The sequence below is a fragment of the Chiloscyllium plagiosum genome, unplaced genomic scaffold, assembly GCF_037043375.1.
Source record: "Chiloscyllium plagiosum isolate Xiang-an unplaced genomic scaffold, Cpla_swu_hap1 HiC_scaffold_2, whole genome shotgun sequence".
Taxonomy (NCBI): domain Eukaryota; kingdom Metazoa; phylum Chordata; class Chondrichthyes; order Orectolobiformes; family Hemiscylliidae; genus Chiloscyllium; species Chiloscyllium plagiosum.
Genome location: NW_028270140.1, coordinates 126,944,808 through 126,966,960, shown reverse-complemented (window position 1 = coordinate 126,966,960; position 22,153 = coordinate 126,944,808). Strand labels below are relative to the sequence as shown.

Sequence of the window (22,153 nt, the reverse complement as noted above, 5' to 3'; positions counted from 1 at the left end):
GCATTAAACTCCATTTGATATGGTGCATATGGATTTCAGCAAGCCGTTCGATAAGATACCCCACAATACGTTATTGTACAAAGTGCAGAGGAATGGGATTGTGGGAGATATAGCAGCTTGGATCAGTAATTAGCTTGCTGAAAGAAGACAGAGGGTGGTGGTTGATGGGAAATGTTCATCCTGGAGGCCAGTTACTAGTGGTGTACTGCAAGGGTCGGTGTTGGGTCCACTGCTGTTTGTCATTTTTATAAACTACCTGGATGAGGGCGTAGAAGGGTGGGCTAGTAAATTTGCAGACGACACTAAGGTCGATAGAGTTGTGGATAATGCTGAAGGATGTTGTAGGTTACAGAGGGACATAGATAAGCTGCAGAGCTGGGCTGAGAGGTAGCAAATGGAGTTTAATGGGGACAAGTGTGAGGTGATTCACTTTGATCGGAGAAACTGGAATGCAAAATACTGGGCTAATGGTAAGATTCTTGGTAGTGTAGATGAGCAGAGAGATCTCAGTGTCCAGGTACACAGATCCTTGAAAGTTGCCACCCAGATTGACAGGGTTGTTAAGAAGGCATACAGTGTTTTAGCGTTTATTAATAGAGGGATCGCATTCCGGAACCATGAGGTTATGCTACAGTTGTACAAAACTCTGGTGTGGCCGCACTTGGAGTATTGTGTACAGTTCTGGCCACCGCATTATAAGAAGGATGTGGAAGCTTTGGAAAGGGTGCAGAGGAGATTTGCTAGGATGTTGCCTGGTATGGAGGGAAGGTCTTACAAGGAAAGGCTGAGGGACTTGAGGCTGTTTTCGTTGGAGAGAAGAAGGTTGACAGGTGACTTAATAGAGACATATAAGATAATCAAAGGGTTAGATAGGGTGGACAGGGAGAGCATTTTTCCAAGAATGGTGACAGCGAGCATGAGGGGGCATAGCTTTAAATTGAGGGGTGATAGATATAGGGCAGATGTCAGAGGTAGTTTCTTTAGTCAGAGAGTAGTAAGGGTATGGAATGCTTTGCCTGCAACAGTAGTAGATTCGCCAACTTTAAGTACATTTAAGTCGTCATTGGATAAGTATATGGACGTACATGGAATAGTGTAGATTAGATGGGCTTCAGATTGGTATGACTTGGTGCAACATTGAGGGCCAAAGGGCCTGTACTGCGCTGTAATGTTCTATGTTCTAATGAGCAACTATGGACAGGCAATAAATGCTGGCCAGCCAGCGATGCCCACATCCCACAAATGAATTTAAAAATGAATCAATTTTCCCTTGAAGCTCAGAGGCATTACCATAGCCAACACCCATACTATTAACATTCTGCTAGCTGCCATTGACTGAAACTGAACTGAATCTGCCATGTAAATACTTTGGCTACAAGACCAAGTCAGAGGTTCTGTGACAAGTCACTCATCTCTTGTCTGTCCAAAACCTGTTCATAAGTCAGGAATCTGTTGCAATACTCTTCACTTACCTGGCGGAATGTACCTTCTATACCTCTCAAGAGACTCACAATCCATGATAGAGCAGCCATGTTGATTAGCACATCCGCCACATTTAACATGGAATTCTTCCATCACTAATGCATAGCTGTGTGTACCATAGGCTGCGAATACTGTCAACAAGAACACACATCCCCACAGATGTATCATTGGGAAACAGAAGCCAGTCTCAAAGGTGGCATGGTCAGATGTAGAAGCTCTGGCTATGGTAATGCCTTTGAGCTTCAAGGGAAAATAGATACATTTTTAAATTCATTTGTGGGATGTGGGATGTGGGAAGGGCCCCTTTGCTTGAAGCATCACACCCAGAGAGGACTGAGTGCAGCCTTCTCAATAAAGATGGTGACGATTAACCCATTAACTCTGGGAACATCTCCAATTGGCATGACTGTAAGTTCCTTTTCAGGATTTGTTGCTCACCCAACACGTTTATGAAGTCTATGTGCCTAGTCTCCGCTGCCATCTCTGCCTCCCTCTTATTCGCAGCCCCCTTATCTCCGGCCTGGAGACGTCAGAACTGCTTCCTGCAGCCCAGCTGATGTCACTTGCTTTGGCAGCGCATGTGTTATGGATAATCACTCCATTAAGACATACAGGATGCACTTCAGCAATCTTCACCAGTACTTTCCAAAGCTGTAAACTCTGCTACCTATACAAACAAAGGCATGGTCTCCTTCAGGCCACAGACTATCCCGACTTGGAAATGTACTTTCCATCTCTGGTGCTGGATTAAAATCCTAGAACTCTCTCTCTAACAACACTAGAGATTTACATACACAAAGGGACAAGTAAATAGCTCATCACCTCCTTTGCAAGGGAATTCAGGATGAGCATGAAGGTGTAATAAACACTTTTGTAACCTTTGCTTCTTTAAGGGAATATATGTCTATCTAGTGGTACACTGCCAAGAAAGCTCTTGAGTTACACAACCACATGTTTTGTTTTAGAGTTAAGGTTTAGGTACTTACTAAAGTTAATTAATATCATCTGCTTGCCTTCGATTTGGAAGATTGTGAGTTCAAGTCTGACTCCAAGGCCTTAAGCTAACGCTCAAGTGCAACATTAAAGGAGTGCTGTGCTTCTTCCACTTGCGATACTGAACAGAAACTCCATCTGCTCTCTCAGGTGGATGCAAAAGTTCCCTTGGCATCATTTCAGGAAAGAACAGGAGCTCTTTGTGGTGTTTTGACTGATTGTTCTTCAACTAATGGTGCTCAAACAGATTGCACATTCATTGATCTTACAAACTATGGGACCTTGCTCTATGGAAACTGATTGTTGTCTTGTCTACATTATGATAATGACTCCAATTCAGAAATGTACTTCATTGACTGCAAAGTGTGCTGGAACATCTAGAGGTCATGGAAGTCCTTGTCTAAATGCAAGATTTTTTTGGTCCCTCATGGTTGACTATGGATCTCCTGCCTGAATTGTGGTGCAATGGGATCTCCAGCAGCACGTGGTGATCAGGACTTCGGATAAGAAGGGAGAAAAATTTCCCATGAAAAAGAGAATCATGTTCCAGTTTGGCGCAACCTGTCAAAACCTGTCAAACCTGTCTGTTTTAGAAGTTTCCAAGTCAGGGCAGCTTCTGTTTAAGTCTTTGAGTTAGAAGAATTGAAAAAGTTTAGGCCATCAGAACTTTGAGAGGTTCATATCAACACAAAGGAATTGTGAAACTGCCTCCAAAGTACGAGGGAAAGAAAGCCCCACTAATGTTTCCACTTCTTATAACATTCACCCTTTATGTGCAAACTAATGTCCTATTATCAATCGTACATTTGCCCTTTTCCAGTATCAAGTTTTATCATCACATCCACTTTTCTAATTTAATTTGAAATAATTTTTCATCTTTCCTTTTTCACTATGAATGGCTTTCGAGGAAGGTTGCTGTGATCTATCCTCTGAACTAGAGATGTATGAATTTTGGCAGAAGAAACATGGAAGGACAACATGGTACAACTTCGAGGGGTGTATAGGATAAGAGGGACCTCAGAGCTCATGCACATGATTCACTGAATGTGGCCAGGTGAGTTAACATCAAAGAACAATTCAGTAAGGAACAGGCCCTTTGGCCCACCCAGCTTGTGCCAATGCATGATTCCTTTCCTAAACTAAAAACCTATTGCCTCCAAGTGGCCCATATCTCTCAATTCGCTATCTGCTGTTAAGAGAACATATAGGATCCTTGGGTTTATAAATAGAGGCACAGTGTATAAAAGTAAGGAAGTGATGCTACTCCTCCACAAATCATTGGTCAGACCACATTTGGAATATTACGTTCAGTTCTGGGCATATTATTTAAGGTAGAATCTTAAAGCCATGGAGAGAGTGTAGAGGTGATATACTAGAATTATACCAGGAATGAGGGATTTTAGATATAAGTAAAAATGAGAGAAATTGGGCTTATTATCCTTGGAGCAGAGAAGACTAAGAGGTGACCTTATTTGATAGGTTAAAGAAGGACATTTTGTTTCCACTAGTTGGTATGTCAGTAACTATTCATCACTATTTCAAGGTTGTCAGCAAGAGAGCTAGGAATGACATGAGGAGAAAGTTCTTTACTCAGAGTTGTTAGGATTTGGAATGTGCTGCCTGGGAGAATGGTGGAGACAGTTTCTACACAAGGTTTCAAAAAAGAGCTGGGGGAGATATATTTGAAAGTGATTTATTTAGAGGCCTAAAGAGATTGGACTGGAGAATGGGACTATCTGGGTAGCTCTTTTGAGAGCCAGTACAGACACGATGTGTCAAATGGCCTCCTTCTGTAGTGTAAAATTCTATGAATCTATAACTTTGACCGTTAACACGAGCAGCAAGATTTTGTCTTTTGGGTTGCGGCCTTGAAGTCAAGATTAATGGGGGTTCAGACCCTACACTGAATAGGGAACAGTTACTAATAGTGGAATTGCCTGAACTGGATTTCTAATGGCAGAGTGTGTGCTTAGAACCAATTAATGGTGGCTTGACACGCTTTAAATTGGTCAGGAGGGAATTATGAGGCTCTCCAGTGAGGAGGCTTCAGTTAAACCTCGCTCAAACGTCTGGGGGAGAGAACCTGGGAGTGGGCTGGGAGTACATTGGAATAATTAAGTCTGCAGCGGGCGGGATGTGGCAGGAGCAGAGTCAGATGATGTGACAGAGGCAAATAGAAATTGCCTTAGTGATAATGTACTTTGTGCAAGGCATTCCATATGGAGATGACTTATTCCTATTCTTCTGAAATGGCAGATTAACACTTCCTCCTGTGAACTCTAGCTATTCCAAGCTGACATTTAAAATCTGAACATTATTCACATTTAAGTTTCCTACCATGATTCTTGGCTTCCATTTCACAGCATCAGAGCACTTCTATGTATTTATGACCATAGCAAGACAGTAATAATGAATTATCCTTTACAGTTTGAACCTGATTTACCATATTCTGGCTGTACAATGCAGCACCGTATCAGCTTTATCAACTACTGCTCCTCTGTGTTTGGAAATATCAAGTTCACGTGATTTGCCAGTTCTTCAAAGAAATTCAAGGGGTTAGACGAATAAGATTCACCTTTCCAAATTGATGTTGACTGCTGTTTACAATGTTACCACTGTGCAATATTTGAATCTTCAATCTTTGAACTTCTTCATAATAATCAGCACTATTATCTTAGATTACACTGAAGTAAAACTGGTCTGCTTGATCGCTTTGGCACTCTTTTGTAAAGTGTCACCATTTGCTCCTGTTTCTCATTCTGGGAGGGCTCCACTGTCCACTTCCTTTTAATAGTCACAGAGTCATACCGCACGGCAAGAGACTTTTTGGTCAAACCAGTCAATGCTGGCAATAATCCCAAACTAAAATCCTCCCACCTGCCTGCACTTGGCCCGTATCCCTCCAAACATTTCTTTTCATTTACTTACCCAAATGTCTTTTAAACATTGTAACTGTACCAGCATTCACTCCTTCTTCTGAAAGTTCATTTCACAATCCAACCAATCTCTGCATTAAAAAATGCCTCTGAGTGTCTTTTTAAAATCTTTCTCCTCTCACCTTAAAAATACACCACCTAGTCTTGAAATCCCCCGCCCTTGGGAAATTACACCCACCATTCATCTTATTCATGCCCCTCATGATTTTATAAACCTCTATAACCTCCTATGCTCCTGTGAAAAACATCCCAGCCTATCCAGCCTCTCCTTGTAATTCTCTTTATAATCTAATAATTACAAGACTCTTAAAATGCCCCCAGTCTAAATATTTTTCACCACAACAGTGAATTTCTTGGGATGTCTTCCATTCCATTCAGAGGAGAGTCATAGAGTCATAGAGACATAGAGATGTACAGCGTGAAACAGAACCTTCTGTCCAACTCATCCATGCCAAACAGATATCCCAACCCAATCTTGTCCCACCTGCCAGCACCCGACCCATATCCCTCCAAACTCTTCCTATTCATACACCCATCCAAATGCCTCTTAAATGCTGTAGTTGTACCAGCCTCCACCACTTCCTCTGGCAGCTCATTCCATACACATACCACCCTCTGTGTGAAAAAGTTGCCCCTTAGGTCTCTTTTATATCTTTCCCTTCTCACCCTAAACCTATGCCCTCTAGTTCTGGACTCCCTATCTCAGGGAAAATACTTTGTCTATTTACCCTATCCATGCCACTCATAATTTTGTAAACCTCTATAAGGTCACCCCTCAGCCTCCGACGCTCCAGAGAAAACAACCCCAGCCTGTTCAACCTCTCCCTATAGCTCAAATCCTCCAATGCTGGCAACATCCTTGTAAATCTTTTCTGAACCCTTTCAAGTTTCACATCAGCTCCTCCCTGGCCCCCACCAACTCTCATGTAGTCTGGGGATTTAAAAAAAAAATTATATATTGTGTGCATTCTGAAAAATACATTGTTCCCATGCTCTCCTGCTTTAGAAAGTGATGACACATGATTTACACTGTTCCAACGTGTTAGCCACAGCTCAGTTGGTAGCATAATTCTGAGTAATGAGGTTGTGGGTTCAAATCTCACACCAGGAACTTAGGTAGTAAAATGTGAATTGATGAACTTGTTCAGTACTGAGACAGTGCTGCACCGACAGAGGTATTGTAATGTTCATGAAATAAAAGGGACAGTGGCAACATAGTGTGAAATGGGCTGAGAGTAATGTTTGGGCTGGGGAAGTATTCTGACCTTTGTACATTCTGATATATGTCAATGACTTAGATCTTGATGCAACACGCACATTTTCAAAATTTATGGATGATAGAAATCTTAGAATCATTGTGAAATGTGAGGTGGATAGCGTTGAACTTCAAAAGGAAATAGACAAGTTGGTGTCAGTTGAGGTTCAATGCTAAGAAATGTAAAGTGATTCATTTTAGTAGGAAGATCATGGAGGGACAAGAGAAGATGAAGAGTGCAAATTTAATGAGATAGAAGAGCAGAAGGACAGGTCAAAACAGCAAGTTAATAGGGGCATAGGGTATGAAAGCAAAGAGGTTATGCTGATCTTGTAGAAGACACTAGTTAGACTTCAGCTGGAATTTTACATACGGTTCTAGACACCACGTTTTAAAAAGAGTGTGAGTGCACTGGGTAGCATGCAGGAGATGTTTGTAAGACTAGTTCCAGTGATGAGAAACTAGGATGCTCATTTGGAGAGCCAGTGCAAACACACGGAGGTGAATTGCCTCCTCTGTTCTGTAATTCTCATTCTGTGATTCTCAGTTCTTTGGAATATATTACTCAGTTATTCAGATCATGGGTCATTCTAGGAAGAAAGAGTACTCAGAGATTTTGATTCACTTCAAACACAAAGCTGGCTGTTTGCTTCTGTGGTAAGGCTGCGAAATAAATTGAGTTTATCAATTCTAATCTAGATTCTGTTGTCATTAGCCCAAGATGTTAAGCTTTGTTACTTTATGCTGCCTGCTTACTTCATGTACCTTCATTGCACTGGGAGAACCTCATGTGATAAAGTTCCTACTCAGAATTACAGAAATATAGAATTCTTTGAGATTGAGTCACATGTCCTGAGCACTGCACTGCACCAAACTGTCTGACATCTCTTTCAATTGGCAAGAACTTTGTTTCTTTCTATTGCACATCATGAAGTTCAATTTCCCGCTACCATTACCTTCAGCTTAGATGAGTACAGACATACCAATAGCAAAACAAAAATTGAATCCACATTAATATTTAGATGTAAGTTAAGCCTTTCTGCTTCCAAAATGGACACTGTATTTGTACATAAATTGTAAGACTGGAAAGAGCAAGCTCACCTTTCAAAGTGAAATTGAGATGATTCTTTTTTATTCTTTTTGACCATTGAATGTGTGCCTTATTCCCAATGACAGGACCCCAGTCAATAATGTAAACTCTCGTCTTCCTGTTCACATCCGAGTTCCAGCTAATTAAAATGCTGTTGTTCCCTTGGGGAGTGGCATTAATCCTGTTGTTTAAACCTGCATTAAGTTGAAGTATTACACTTAAGGTCCAAAATACATGCAGTAAGTAACTTTCACAACAAGATGAATTAAATATATCTTAGATGATACTTACTCATTTGATTAAAAGATGGGAGAATGATTTCATTTGCAGGTGAGAAACTGGCTGAATTGTAGGCAAGCACTCGGAATTTGAAAAATGCTTGTGAAAGGATGAAGACACATTCTTTGCTGAATGTTTCAATTGATTGGATGTCATAACTTTGGTTTGTGGGTATCCTTTCAATTGTAATATTGTATCCTTGCACAATTGTACTGTTGGCTGTGGCTGCATTCTGAAAGAATACACTCTATGAAAAATAGTTGACAGGAGTTGCTTGAACAGCTTCACATCTTAAGTTAGCCTAGGGTGAAAAGAATGTGGAATTGGGGCATTTCAATATCATGAGACAACGTAGACTGGGAGAGCGACATTTGGAAAGTGCGAGTCGTTTAAAAGCATTTTAGTGAGAATTCAGGACCAGCATGTTCCTACATGAGTGAAGGGCAAGGGCAAGACAAGGGATCATGGATGTGAGAGATGTGTGTCACTGGAAAAGAACAGCAGGTCAGGGAGTATCCGAGGAGCAGAAGAATCAATGTTTTGGGCATAGGCCCTTTGTCAGGAATTCAGCTGTGCTTTCCCAGCAACACACTCTCGACATTAAAAACAGGGGAGGCCATCAAAAGTATAAAGTGTAAGAGTTGCTTAAAAAGGAAATTAAGTGAGCAAAGAAGGGCCACAAAATATGTGGCAGGTAAGATCAAGGTGTTTTATAAGTATATTTAGAGTAAGAAGATTACTGGGGAAATAGCGGGACCTATTAGGAATCAAAGGAGCCAGAGAATGTAGGTGATGTCTTAAATGAATACTTCTCATCTGTATTCACAAAGGAGAAAGACATTGTAACTGGGGATTCCACTTGGGCTGGTAACATTCTAGAACATGTTGAGATTAACAAGGAGGAAATATTTGATGTTTTAGTGGGCATACAGATGAGCCTGATTAGACGTATCCTAGGCTGCAGTGGGAGGTAAGGGAGGAGATTGGTGGGGCCCTGGTAGAGATATTTAATATTTTGATGGCCACTGGTGACGTGTCAAATGACTGGAGGATTGCCAGTGGGGTTCCTTTGTTCAAGAAGGGCAGCAGTGATAGGCCCGGTAATTACAATTAGTCTGATGTCAATGGTAGGGAAATTATTGGAAAAAGTTCAAAAGGAAAGGATTAATCAATACTTGAAAGGGCAGGGATTAATCAGGAATCATCAGCATGAATTGATGAGAGGGAGATCCTGTCCAACTAATTGAATTGAGTTTTTTGAGAAGGTGACTAAACATATTGATGCAGGTAGTGCAGTTGACGTAGTTTACATGGACTTCAGTAAAGCCTTTGACAAGTTCCCACATAGAAGGCTGGTCTAAAAGATAAGAGCCTGTGGGACCCAAGGCAAGTTGGCAAACTTGATCGAAAATTGGCTTGTAAATAGGAGGCAAAGGGTGATGGTGGAGGGTTGCATTTATAAATGGAAGTCTGTGACCAGCAGTCTACCACAAGGTTCAGTGCTGGGACCCTTATTGTTGCTATGTACATTAGTGACTTGGATGTGAATGAAACCAGATCTAAAAGTTGAAGTTCTAAATTGGAGAAAGGCCAATTTTGACGGTATTAGGCAAGAATGTTCAAAAGCTGATTGGAGGCAGATGTTCGCAGGTAAACGGCTGGAAAATAGGAAGCCTTCAGAAATGAGATAACAAGGATCCAGAGAAAGTATATTCCTGTCAGGGTGAAAGGGAAGGCTGGTAAGTATAGGTAATGCTGGATGACTAAAGAAATTGAGGATTTGGTTAAGAAAAAGAAGGAAGCATATGTCAGGTATAGACAGGATAGATCGAGTGAATCCTTGGAAGAGTATAGAGAAAGTAGGAGTATACTTAAGAGGGAAATCAGGAGGGCAAAAAGGGGACATGAGATAGCTTTGGCAAATAGTATTAAGGAGAATCCAAAGGTTTTTACAAATACATTAATGACAAAGGGTAACTAGGACCCCTCAAAGATCAGTAAGGCAGCCTTTGTGTGGAGCCACAGAAAATGGGGGAGATACTAAATGAATATTTTGCATCATATTTACTGTGGAAAAGGATATGGAAGATATAAACAGTAGGGAAATAGATGGTGACATCTTGCAAAATGTCCAGATTATAGAGGAGGAAGTGCTGGATGTCTTGAAACGATTAAAGATGGATAAATCCCCAGGACCTGATCAGGTGTACCCAAGAACTCTGTGGGAAGCTAGAGAAGTGATTGCTGGGCCTCTTGCTGAGATATTTGTATCATCGATAGTCACAGGCGAGGTACCGGAAGACTGGAGGTTGGCAAACATGGTGCCACTGATTAAGAAGGGTGGTAAAGACAAGCCAGGGAACTATAGGCCAGTGAGCCTGACCTCGGTGGTGGGCAACTTGTTGGAGGGAATCCTGAGGGACAGGATGTACATGTATTTGGAAAGGCAAGGACTGATTAGGGATAGTCAACATGGCTTTGTGCGTGGGAAATCATGTCTCACAAATTTGATTGAGTTTTTTGAAGAAGTAACAATGAAGATTGATGAGGGCAGAGCAGTAGATGTGATCTATATGGACTTCAGTAAGACGTTCGACAAGGTTCCCCATGGGAGACTGATTAGCAAGGTTAGATCTCCTGGAATACAGGGAGAACTAGCCATTTGGATACAGAACTGGCTCAAAGGTAGAAGACAGAGGGTGGTGGTGGAGGGTTGTTTTTCAGACTGGAGGCCTGTGACCAGTGGAGTGCCACAAGGATTGGTGCTGGGCCCTCTACTTTTTGTCATTTACATAAATGATTTGGATGCGAGCATAAGAGGTAGAGTTAGTAAGTTTGCAGATGACACCAAAATTGGAGGTGTAGTGGACAGCGAAGAGGGTTACCTCAGATTAAAACAGCATCTGGACCAGATGGACCAATGGGCTGAGAAATGGCAGATGGAGTTTAATTCAGATAAATGCGAGGTACTGCATTTTGGGAAAGCAAATCTTAGCAGGACTTACTCACTTAATGGTAAGGTCCTAGGGAGTGTTGCTGAACAAAGAGACCTTGGAGTGCAGGTTCATAGCTCCTTGAAAGTGGAGTTGCAGGTAGATAGGATAGTGAAGAAGTCGTTTGGTATGCTTTCCTTTATTGGTCAGAGTATTGACTACAGGAGTTGGGAGGTCATGTTGCGGCTGTGCAGGGCATTGGTTAGACCACTGTTGGAATATTGCATGCAATTCTGGTCTCCTTCCTATCGGAAAGATGTGAAACTTGAAAGGGTTCAGAAAAGATTTACAAGGATGTTGCTAGGGTTGGAGGATTTGAGATATAGGGAGAGGTTGAACAGGCTGAGGCTGTTTTCCCTGGAGCGTCAGAGGCTAAGGGGTGACCTTATAGAGGTTTACAAAATTATGAGGGGCAGGGATAGGACAAAGTCTTTTCCCTGGGTTTGGGGAGTCCAGAATTAGAGGGCATAGGTTTAGGGTGAGCGGGGAAAGTTATAAAAGAGACCTAAGGGGCAACATTTTCACACGTATGTGAATGGAATGAGCTGCCAGAGGAAGTGGTGGAGGCTGGTACAATTGCAACAATTATGAGGCATTTGGATGGGTATATGAATAGGAAGGGTTTGGAGGGATATGGGCCGGGTGCTGGCAGGTGGGACTAGATTGGGTTGGGATATCTGGTCGGCATGGACGGGTTGGACCGAAGGATCTGTTTCCATGCTGTACATCTCTATGACTCTATGTCTCTAAGGAGGTATAATTAGTAAGTTTGCAAATGACACAAAAAATTGTTGATTTTGTTGATAGTGAGGGGGCTGGTCTCAGGCTATACTCTGCTGTCGATCAGCTGGTAAATTGGGCAGAGTAATGGCTGATGGAATTTAATCTCAGTAAGTGCGAGGTGATGCATGTTGGGAGGTCTTATAAGGGTAGTTAATACACAGTAATGGTAGTGTTGAGGAACAAAGGGACTTTGGTGTACAAGTTTATAGATCCTTGAAAGTGCCAGCTCAAGTAGGCAGAGTGGTGAAGAATACATGCCTTCATTAGCCAGGACATAAAGTATGAGAGCAAGGAAGTCATGTTACAATTTTAAAAAACATTGGTTCGCCTACAGAAACAATACTGTTTATAGTTCTTTTTGCCACACTTTCAGAAGGACATGATTACGCTGGAGAAAGTGCAGAAGATTCACGACGATGTTGCCCGGAATGAAATGTCTCAGTTATGAGGAGAGTTTGGATAAATTGGGTTTGTTTTCCTTGGACCCAGAAGAGACTGAGGGCGGATCTGCATAAGGTATACAAAATTATAAGAGGCACAGACATAGGAGATTGTGAGAATCTCTTTCCCATGGCAGATTATCTACAACCAGAGGACATACGTTTAAGGTGAGGAGCAGATGGTTTAGAGATTTGAGGAAAGATTTTTCACCCAGAGGGTGGTAGATATATTAATGTGCTGCCTGAGAGGGTGGTGGAGACTGATACTCTTGCAACATTTAGGAACCATCTGGATAATTTCTTAAAATACCAGGGCAGAGTAGGCTATGGACCAAGTGAATGGAAATAGGATTAGTGTAGACGAAGTGTTTGTTGGTCGGCATGGACATGGTGGGCCAAAGGGCTTGTTTCTTAGATGTATGACTCAATGACTCTAACAGAAATCTCTTATTGTGGCAATACAGACCTTTAAACAAAGTCTATATCCAAGGCTCAATGCCTAATATCCAGACGCAACAAATACAGTGTGTACTAGTTTCCTTTAAAAGCTATCTCAGTTTTAAAGATATATTCCTATTTGTGTATAAGTTATTAACTTCAATCATTGCAAATGTAGTAATGTGTATAGTGAAATACTGAGCACAGAATACATGTTTATTAAATGCAACAGTAGTATATTTCAATACTTGGATCAGTGTTTAAGGTAATTGGAAGGTAAGAACAGGAGCAGGCCAATCAGCCCTTACTGATTAAAAATCTGTCTATCTCAGCCTTGAATATACTTAATGCCTAACCTTGACAACGACTGATTCAGGATAGTCAACATGGCTTTGTGCGTGGGAAATCAGGTCTCACAAACTTGATTGATTTTTTTGAAGAAGTAACAAAGAGCAATGATGAGGCAGAGCGGTAGACGTGGTCTATATGGACTTCAGTAAGGCATTCGACAAGGTTCCCCATGGGAGACTGATTAGCAAGGTGAGATCTCCTGGAATACAGAGAGAACTAGCCATTTGGATACAGAACTGGCACAAAGGTAGGAGACAGAGGGTGGTGGTGGAGGGTTGTTTTTCAGACTGGAGGCCTGTGACCAGTGCAATGCCGCAAGGATCGGTGCTGGGTCCCCTACTTTTTGTCATTTACATAAATGATTTGAATATGAACATAGGAGGTATAGTTAATAAGTTTGCAGTGTAATGGACAGCATAAGAGGTACAGTTAGTAAGTTTGCAGACAACACCAAAATTGGAGGTGTAGTGGACAGCAAAAAGGGTTACCTCAGGTTATAACAGGTATCTTGACCAGATGGGCCAATGGGCTGAGAAGTGGAAGGTGGAGTTTAATTCAGATAAATGCGAAGTGCTACATTTTGGGAAAGCAAATCTTAGCAGGACTTATACAGGTAAGGTCCTTGGGAGTGTTGCTGAACAAAGAGATTTTGGAGTGCAGGTTCATAGCTCCTTGAAAGTGGAGTCACAGGTAGATAGGATAGTGAAAAAGGTGTTTGGTATGCTTTCTTTTATTGGTCAGAGTATTGAGGTCATGTTGCAGCTGTACAGGACATTGGTTAGGCCACTGTTGGAATACTGCGTGCAATTCTGGTCTCCTTCCTATTGAAAAGATGTTGTGAAACTTGAAAGGGTTCAGAAAAGATTTACAAGGATGTTGCCAGGGTTGGAGGATTTGAGCTATAGGGAGAGGCTGAACAGGCTGGGGCTGTTTTCCATGTAGCACCGGAGGCTAAGGGTGACCTTATAGAGGTTTACAAAATTATGAGGAGCATGGATAGGATAAATAGGCAAAGTCTTTTCCCTGGGGTCGTGGAGTTCAGAACTGGAGGGCATAGGTTTAGGTGAGAGGGGAAAGATATAAAAGAGACCTAAGGAGCCACCTTTTCACACAGAGGGTGGTACGTGTATGGAATGAGTTGCCAGAGGAAGTGGTGGAGACTGGTACAATTGCAACATTTAAGAAGCATCTGGATGGGTATATGAATAGGAAGGGTTTGGAGGGATATTGGCTGGGTGCTGGCAGATGGGACTAGATTGGGTTGGGATATCTGGTCGGCATGGACAGGTTGGAATGAAGGGTCTGTTTCCATGCTGTACATCTCTATGACTCTATGACAGCCTTCTGCGCTAAAGAATTCCACAGATTCATTACCCTCTGAGAGAAGAAATACCTCCTCATCTCTGTCTTAAATGTTACTCCAAGATGAAAACCTCTGGCATATTGGTCTCTATGGGGATTGTAACACTCTCTTTTCGTGTCTGTTAATTAAAGTTTTCTGGAATACGCTATTAATTTATTTCCCATTATTACTCAAATTTTAGCTCATTAACAGTTAGGGTTTACTACAATCACCTACACCTAAAAAGAATAAGGACATGATAATGTTGTACAACAATTGAGTCAGTGTCTGTTCAGAGGCGTTCAAGGTAATGTACATACCTCCCACCGTATTGTAAAGCGGCGTTTCCCAGGTTCCTGCATTAGTTCAGTCACAGGCGTATAAACCTGTGGCTTATCTATAAGCTCTGGAATAAAGCAGAAACAATAGCTGTTTTTCAACTATTTTCTGTGCTGGTAACATATTTTGAGGTTTCTGTGTTCCTCAAGAAAGTTTTCAGTCTGGCTTCTGTTTGTAAGGAAAATGTTTTGTTTGGGCATCTTCCCAATGTCATTTGACACAGATGGTGATTCTGTCGTGAACTGTTGCCAATGACAATTTCTCTCAGGTTTCTAACAACGATAATCAATAATAATATTAATTATTAAATTTCTCAATCATGTAAAGGTGTATTTGTTTTACCTTTTGACTGATATTGTCATGAATTATTAAAAATTTTTTGACTATATACATTTCTTGGTTCTGTTTTTGTAATTTTGGAATTTTGGTGGCCCACTTCTGTAGTAGCGTAAGATGATGAGGGGCATGGATAGCTTGGATAGAAAGGAGCTGTTCCCCTCAGATGGAGGGATAAAAACAAGGGGGCGTAATTTTCAGATGAAAGGTAGACCGTTTAGAGGAGATTGGAGGAATTATTTTTTCATCCAGGAAGTAGTGGGAATATGGGATGCACTGGTTGGGAGGGTAATGTGTGTGGGGAACCTCACAACCTTTAAGAGAAAATACTTGATGAGCACTTGAAATGCCTTAATATTCAAGCTATGGACCAAGTGCTAGAAAGTTGGACTGGTGTAGATTTAAAGTTGTTTTTTGGTTCACTTAGGCTCGATGGGCTGAAGGGCCTTTTCTGTACTGTATGATTTTGGGAAGTGTGGTGTAAGCAGATTCAAATGAGGCATTCAAGTGTGCATTGGATGATTGTTTGGATAAAAGTAATGTGCAAGGTTATGGGGAGAAAGGGGATTGGCATTGGGTAATGATGCTCCTTTAACAAGCTAGTGCAGGTATGATGGACCAAATGGTCTCCTTCAGCCATGTAACACTTCGGTGCTTCTGCTTACAGTAAGCCTGTCTATACTAATCTCTCTCTGCAGAAAGATTTCTGTACCAGCTGTGGACCCCAAATTAAAATCATTGGATGTAAAGTTTATTTGCTCTGGGGAGGCACAATAAGTAGTGGGAACATAGAATGGCAACTGCTCAGTGAGTCACTTGATCTTGCCATGCACTAATTGTTGCTCTGTTTTGTGAGTTTGCATGTACTTATGATCAAGCACGTGTGTACCTTGAAAGGAAATTTTGATGAAACAGTTTAACACCATGCTACATAAAATTCTTGTTATGAAGGTATCAGCTATGTCTTGAATAGCTGCTGCAATGAGCATAACGATAGCAAAGTTTGTGCTTGAGATGTCATGTTTTTGTTGCTCTGCGAATATATCTTATCATACTTGTTCTCAGTAATAACACGGTCTTAATGTTTATGCTGCCAGAATAAATAGTGAACACATCAACCTATTTTACAGTCCATTTATGTGCATTTTCACTATACCTCTGGCACTCTTACCTAACAAACTCCTATCAATCGCAGTTTCCAAAATTTCAACTAAACCTCATCCATAGCCTTGAATGGGAGTTGTATGTTTTGCTTTAGTTAATATAGCACAGTACTTACCAGGAGGGACATGGTATATTTTAGTCCAAGAACTCCAAAGTCTAATTTTGCAGCGCATCCGAAATTCGTAAGCAGCCAGTCGTTCCAATCCTTGTAGAGTTCCAGAAGGTTGGAAATGAACCTTTTGAAACATAGATATAATTAGTGTTTGCATTCTTTCTGCAAAATCTATGAGTATAGCATCTTTTTAATAGGTTTTTATATGATTCCAATTTGAGTGATTACTCATTGCCAGACATAGACAAGGGTGTTTGCGATGATAGACAGCCTCTCCACATGCAGGGAATTGCAGAGGTGGCTGAAAATTAGAAATCCCATTCTAATAGGGGTGGATCACATTTTGCATTTATGTGTTTTGAGGAGGCAGAAATCCATATAAAACAACAGCTCCCTCCAGTCATGTCTGATTTTGGTGACCCAAGTGAGTGAAACCCAGCACAGTTTAGACCAGTGAGGGGCAGGATCTCAACCTTTTAAAGATGTGGGTTTGGAGGGATATGGGCCGGGTGCTGGCAGGTGGGACTAGATTGGGTTGGGTTATCTGGTCGGCATGGACGGGTTGGACTGAAGGGTCTGTTTCCATGCTATATATCTCTACGACTCTATGACTATGATGTCCACAAGAGAGGTCATCTGCCTTATGTGAGTGCTACATTGACCTTTGGAAGAGGGAAGGTGTTCTTTGGATTTGTTAGAGGTAGACATGAATATGCATAAAAAGTCATACAAATTATTAACGTTTTGAGCTTATTACAACTTTCGACAGGCTGCCCCTAGAAATGTGAGTCTAGATTAGAGTGGTGCTGGAAAAGCACAGCAGGTCAGGCAGCATCCAAGGAGCAGGAAAATCGATGTTTCGGGCAAAAGCCCTTCATCGGAATAGCAGCAGAGTGCCTGCAGAGTGGAAAAATAAATGAGAGGGGGTAGGGAGAAAGTAGCATAGATGAATGGGGGTGGGGATGGAGGTGATAGGTCAGAGAGGAGGGTGGGGGAAGGTAGTAAAGAGTACAATGGGTGAATGGGGGTGGGGATGAAAGTGATAGGTCAGAGAGGAGGGTGGAGTGGATAGTTGGAAAGGAAGATAGGCAGATAGGACAGGTCATGAGGGCAGTGCTGAGCTGGAGAGTTGGAGCTGGGGTGAGGTTGGAGAAGGGGAAATGAGGAAACTGGTGAAATCCACGTTGATGCCATAGAAATGTGATATAATGATAAGTGCTTGGGGCAGAGGGGATTTCTCATTGAGGAGTCTTTGGGGGGATTTCTCATTGGGCAGCTCTCATTTGGCAGTTCTCCTCATGTGGTCCTCAGAGAGCTGTCTTTTCCAGGTGGAAGATGGAGCAGAGAGGAGGAGGAAGACCCAGGGAAGAGTTTCCTAAACCTTGGCTAGAGAGCAGGATATTAACCCCACAACATAAATGAAACTATTACAGACTGTGCCAACATCCTGTTTGTCCTCTGATATCAGTGTCCCACCCTGACCTGTCATGGTTGTACACTTTCCCCAATTAAATCAAGTATCATATTTAAAGTGCTGCTCCTCAATAAACTATCAGAAAATTTTACAAATCGTTGGCTGCTTATTTTAGGAAACTACAATCATGAGCCCCTAAAATCAACAACGGACACTCTCATAGCCTTTAGTAAGTCTGCCTTTCGTGGAAGAGTTCAATGAAATAGTGCCTTTTGATTTAAAGGTACAGGATAAAAAAGACTTGCATTTTACATATTGTAGAGTTGGCAACCAATTTTGTCAGTTGACAATAATACAGAGTAAAGGTGAGAAAATAATTCTGGATAAAATAATGGAAAAGTTAATAGGGACTCCACTTGGACCGCTAATGAAATTTCTCACTGATAATGGGAGTAGTTTGTAAATGATGAATTTAGAGAGAAATGTGAGAATATAAACATAACAACTATGATTATAGCAGCAGAAAGTCCTTTTAGCAATGGGGTATGTAAAAGGAAACCAGTAATAAACAAAATGATTCATGAGTTTAGCAAATTAGTCAAATTCTAAACTATTGCCTGCACAAGCATGGTCTGTCCACGCTACGACCTTGTTGTAGGTGGTTAGAATATATAATCCACATCAGTCAGTTCTCTTTAAGTTACTCATGGGAAGTTGACATTGCTAACATTTCTTGCCATTCCTGAACCCCTTGAGAAGGTGGTGATGAACTGCCATGTTGAATAGTTGCAATCCATGTGCAGGTTGATTCACAAGGGCACAAGGAAGAAAATTTCAGGATTTTAGCTGAGTGAGTCTTTATTTCCAAGTCAGGATGGTGATTGGTTTAGAGGGAACTTACAGATGGTGGTGTTTCCATGCACTTGCCTCCCTTGCTCTTCGAGATGGGGTGGGGGTGGGGGGATCTTGGGTTTGGAGGGTGCAGTCTAAGGATCTTTGGTGAATTCCTGCAATGAAGATGGTACAGACTGCTGCTACTGAGCCTAAGTAGGAGAGGGCGTGGACATTTATAGATGTGCTGCTAATCAAACAGGCTGCTTTGTCCTGGATGGTGTCAAACCTTTTGAATGCTGCTGCAGTTGCACTCATCCAGGCAAGTAGAGTATATTTCATCACACTCCTGGCTTGTGCCTTGTGGTGGACAGGCTTTGGGAAGGAGGTAACTTACTCACTGCAGGATTCCTAGTCCTGACCTGCTTTTGAAGCCACAATATTTATATGGCTTAGTCCAGTTCAGTTTCTGGTAAATGGTAATCCCTCGGATAACAATAATAGGAGATTCTGATAATGATTGTTCTTTTGAGCAGTGTAGTAAGAGCCCAGTTACACAAATGGGAACAGAAGGAGAGGGGGAACAATAGGAATAGGAGATTGAATAGTGAGGCAGACAGATGGGTGCTTCAGCAGCAACAGGTGTGACTCCAGGATGATGCGCTGTCTCCCTGGAGCCAGGGTCAAGGATATCAGTAAACGGCTGCAGGGTATTCTGACAGTGGAGGGCGAGCAGTCAGTCACAGAGCTGTAACTTGCAGGCCAACCGCACAGGTATAAAGGGATCAGGTTCTGCAGCAAGAATTTAAGGAGCTAGTTATCAGATTAAGAATTAAGAATTAAGACCTCAAAGGTTGTAATCTCTAGATTAGTCCTGATGCCACATGTTAGTGAGTATAGGAACAGGCAGTCAGAACAGATAAATGTGTGGCTGAAACATTGGAGCAGGAATGAGGGCTTTAGATTCCTATAAAACTGGGTTCATTCTTGGGGAAAATGGGACCTGCACAAGTCCAGAAGATTGCACCCGAACTGGAATGGGATCAACATCCTCACGGAAGGTTTTGCTCGTGTGGTTTGTTTGCGTTTAGACTAATTTAATAGGGGAGATGGGATATGAAGTAATGGTTTGGTTGGACGTGATACTCAAAGTCTGCCTAGAGGCAGTGCAAATGTAATCAAGTTAAGACAAGGTAAATAAGGGGACGGTGTGGATTAAAACATGAGGATATGATATAATTTCTGTATAGGAGACATTATTGAGGGAGGGACAGGAGTGGCAATATTCTGGGTATAGAATTTTTATCAGCGATGGTAGGGTGATGTAAAAGTGAAAGTGCTCTGCAATATTGGTCAAGGAATCAATTACTGATGTTGGAGGGATGTTACCTTTGGAGGTTTCTCAGATGAGGCCATATGGGTAGAACTTAAAAACAAAATGGGGCAACTGCTTTGCTGGGGATGGACAATACACTCCCAAATAGAGAGAGACAGAAAGACTGATGTATAGGCAAATTTCGAAGAAATGTAAAAATAATAGGGTAATAATAATAGGGCATTTCAACCTCACCAGTATTATCTGGGATAGACAAAGTGGAAAAGGCTTAGAGAGGGCAGAACCAGGAGAATATTTGAAGACAGCACATAGAAAGTCCTACAAGACAGGTTGGGGCTAGACATAATTTTAGGGATTTGAGCTGGGCAAGTGGCAAATGTGTCAGTGGGGGGAACATTTTGATGATCCATCATATTTAAAGTAATGCTGGATAAGGACAAAGCAAAGACTGGAAATAAAGGTTCTGAACTAGAGATACACCAATTGTAAGATTATAAGGTAGGATCTGGCCAAAGTGGACTGTGTTGTGGACCAGGCCAGATCCCCTCAAAACTTTTTAAGAAGGTAGTCCAGACGCTAACTTCTTGTTTTTTTTTAGGCAGATGTACAGTGGATATTCCAGGAGTGATGCAGCTGGTCAAACCACTCCGGTTTAAACAAAACAGCATTTATTTAAGCAATATGGATGAAACATGAACAAAATAACACAGAATTTCAAATAACAACTTATTTGATAACCCAACTAATTCTATTGCAACTTAACAAAGGAGCGCTTCCAATCCCTACAACATCCCACAAACACATACCTTGGCAAAAAGGTAAATTCAAACACAGGGTCTTACAGGCTGGAGAGGTTTCAGAGAGAAATTCAGGCAAGAAACATCTGTTGAAACATGGAACCTCTTTTCACTGTAGCTGCTTCTCTAGGTCCCCAGCAGTTTTGGACTCCTTGCTAAAACTAAACCAAACTAGAAAATAACCTGAACTTGGACCACACACTGACCACACACCTGCCATTGTTTGAAGTAGCCATTTCCCGACACATCTGCCTTTACGACCCCTCTTGATAAAAAACCAAGGACAACATAACCTTATTAAAAGGGCCGCATTGTCACAAACTGGGAGCAGCTACTTGCAGGAAAATCCAGAACAGTGGGAGACATTCAAAAGAACAACAGTTAGAGTGCACAGCCAACATGTCCCCATAAGGGGGAAGGGTGGGACCAACTAATACAGAGAACCACAAATGTCAAAGGAGGTACAAGACTGGATTAGGAAAAAAAAAGAGGAAGTTTATGGTAGATACCAAAGTCTCAAAACAGAGTGTATTTAATGAAGAAAAAGTGGGGTTGAAACCTAAGATCAGCCATGATCGTATTGACCAATGGAGCAGCCTTGATGTGCATATGGTCTGGTCCTGCTCATTTTTTTTTCATGCTTATATACAACAGAAACAGACAATGCAGAGTACCAATCCACATAACGAAAAAAGCCAGTATGACAGAGAAGTCAGTGAAATTTGTGATCAAAGTGCACAGTTGTCTGGTTAACTGTACTTTGAACATTCTGTTTAATCCTGATCACAGAAGATATTCTAGTGTTTGAAATAGAGCCTCAGGTATGTTCCGACTATAAATTTCAGGAGAAAGTTACACTTTCCAGGAAGCATCTGACAAATAACCTGATGGATTGTATAAGGAAAAGAAGATAGCAAATGTTAGGTATAGACAGCAGAGATTGAGTGAATCCTAAGAAGCGTATAAAGGTAGTAGGGGTATCTTAAGAGGGAAATCAGGAGGGCAAAAAGGAGACTTGAGATAGCTTTGGCAAATAGGGTTAAGGAGACTTCAAAGGGGTTTTATACGTACATTATGGACAAAAGGGTATCTAGGGAGTCGAGTTGTGGGCGGCACGGTGGCATAGTGGTTAGCACTGCTGCCTCACAGTGCCAGAGACCCGGGTTCAATTCCCAACTCAGGCGACTGTCTGTGTGGAGTTTGCACATTCTCCCGTGTCTGCGTGGGTTTCCTCCAGGTGCTCCGGTTTCCTCCCACAGTCCAAAGATGTGCAGGTCAGGTGAATTGGCCATGCTAAATTGCCCGTAGTGTTAGGTAAAGGGGTAAATGTAGGGGAATGGGTGGGTTCGCGCTTCGGCGGGTCGGTGTGGACTTATTAGGCTGAAGGGCCTGTTTCCACACTGTAAGTAATCTAATCTAATCTAAACAACCCTTCCAAGATT

At 41.8% G+C, this 22,153-nt stretch overlaps 1 protein-coding gene across 1 annotated transcript in view; it reads right to left on the bottom strand.

The window, feature by feature from the left end:
• The window catches only part of LOC122557983 (interleukin-31 receptor subunit alpha), an 84,680-nt gene that overhangs the window by 16,671 nt on the left and 45,856 nt on the right, over positions 1 to 22,153 (bottom strand). Inside the window, exons 6-9 of the mRNA XM_043706303.2 lie at positions 16,337 to 16,457; positions 14,703 to 14,788; positions 8,048 to 8,267; positions 7,768 to 7,950 (exon numbers count right to left, since the gene is read on the bottom strand). Coding sequence (XP_043562238.2) covers positions 7,768 to 7,950; positions 8,048 to 8,267; positions 14,703 to 14,788; positions 16,337 to 16,457 — 610 coding nt within the window. The remainder of the gene's footprint in view (positions 1 to 7,767; positions 7,951 to 8,047; positions 8,268 to 14,702; positions 14,789 to 16,336; positions 16,458 to 22,153) is intronic.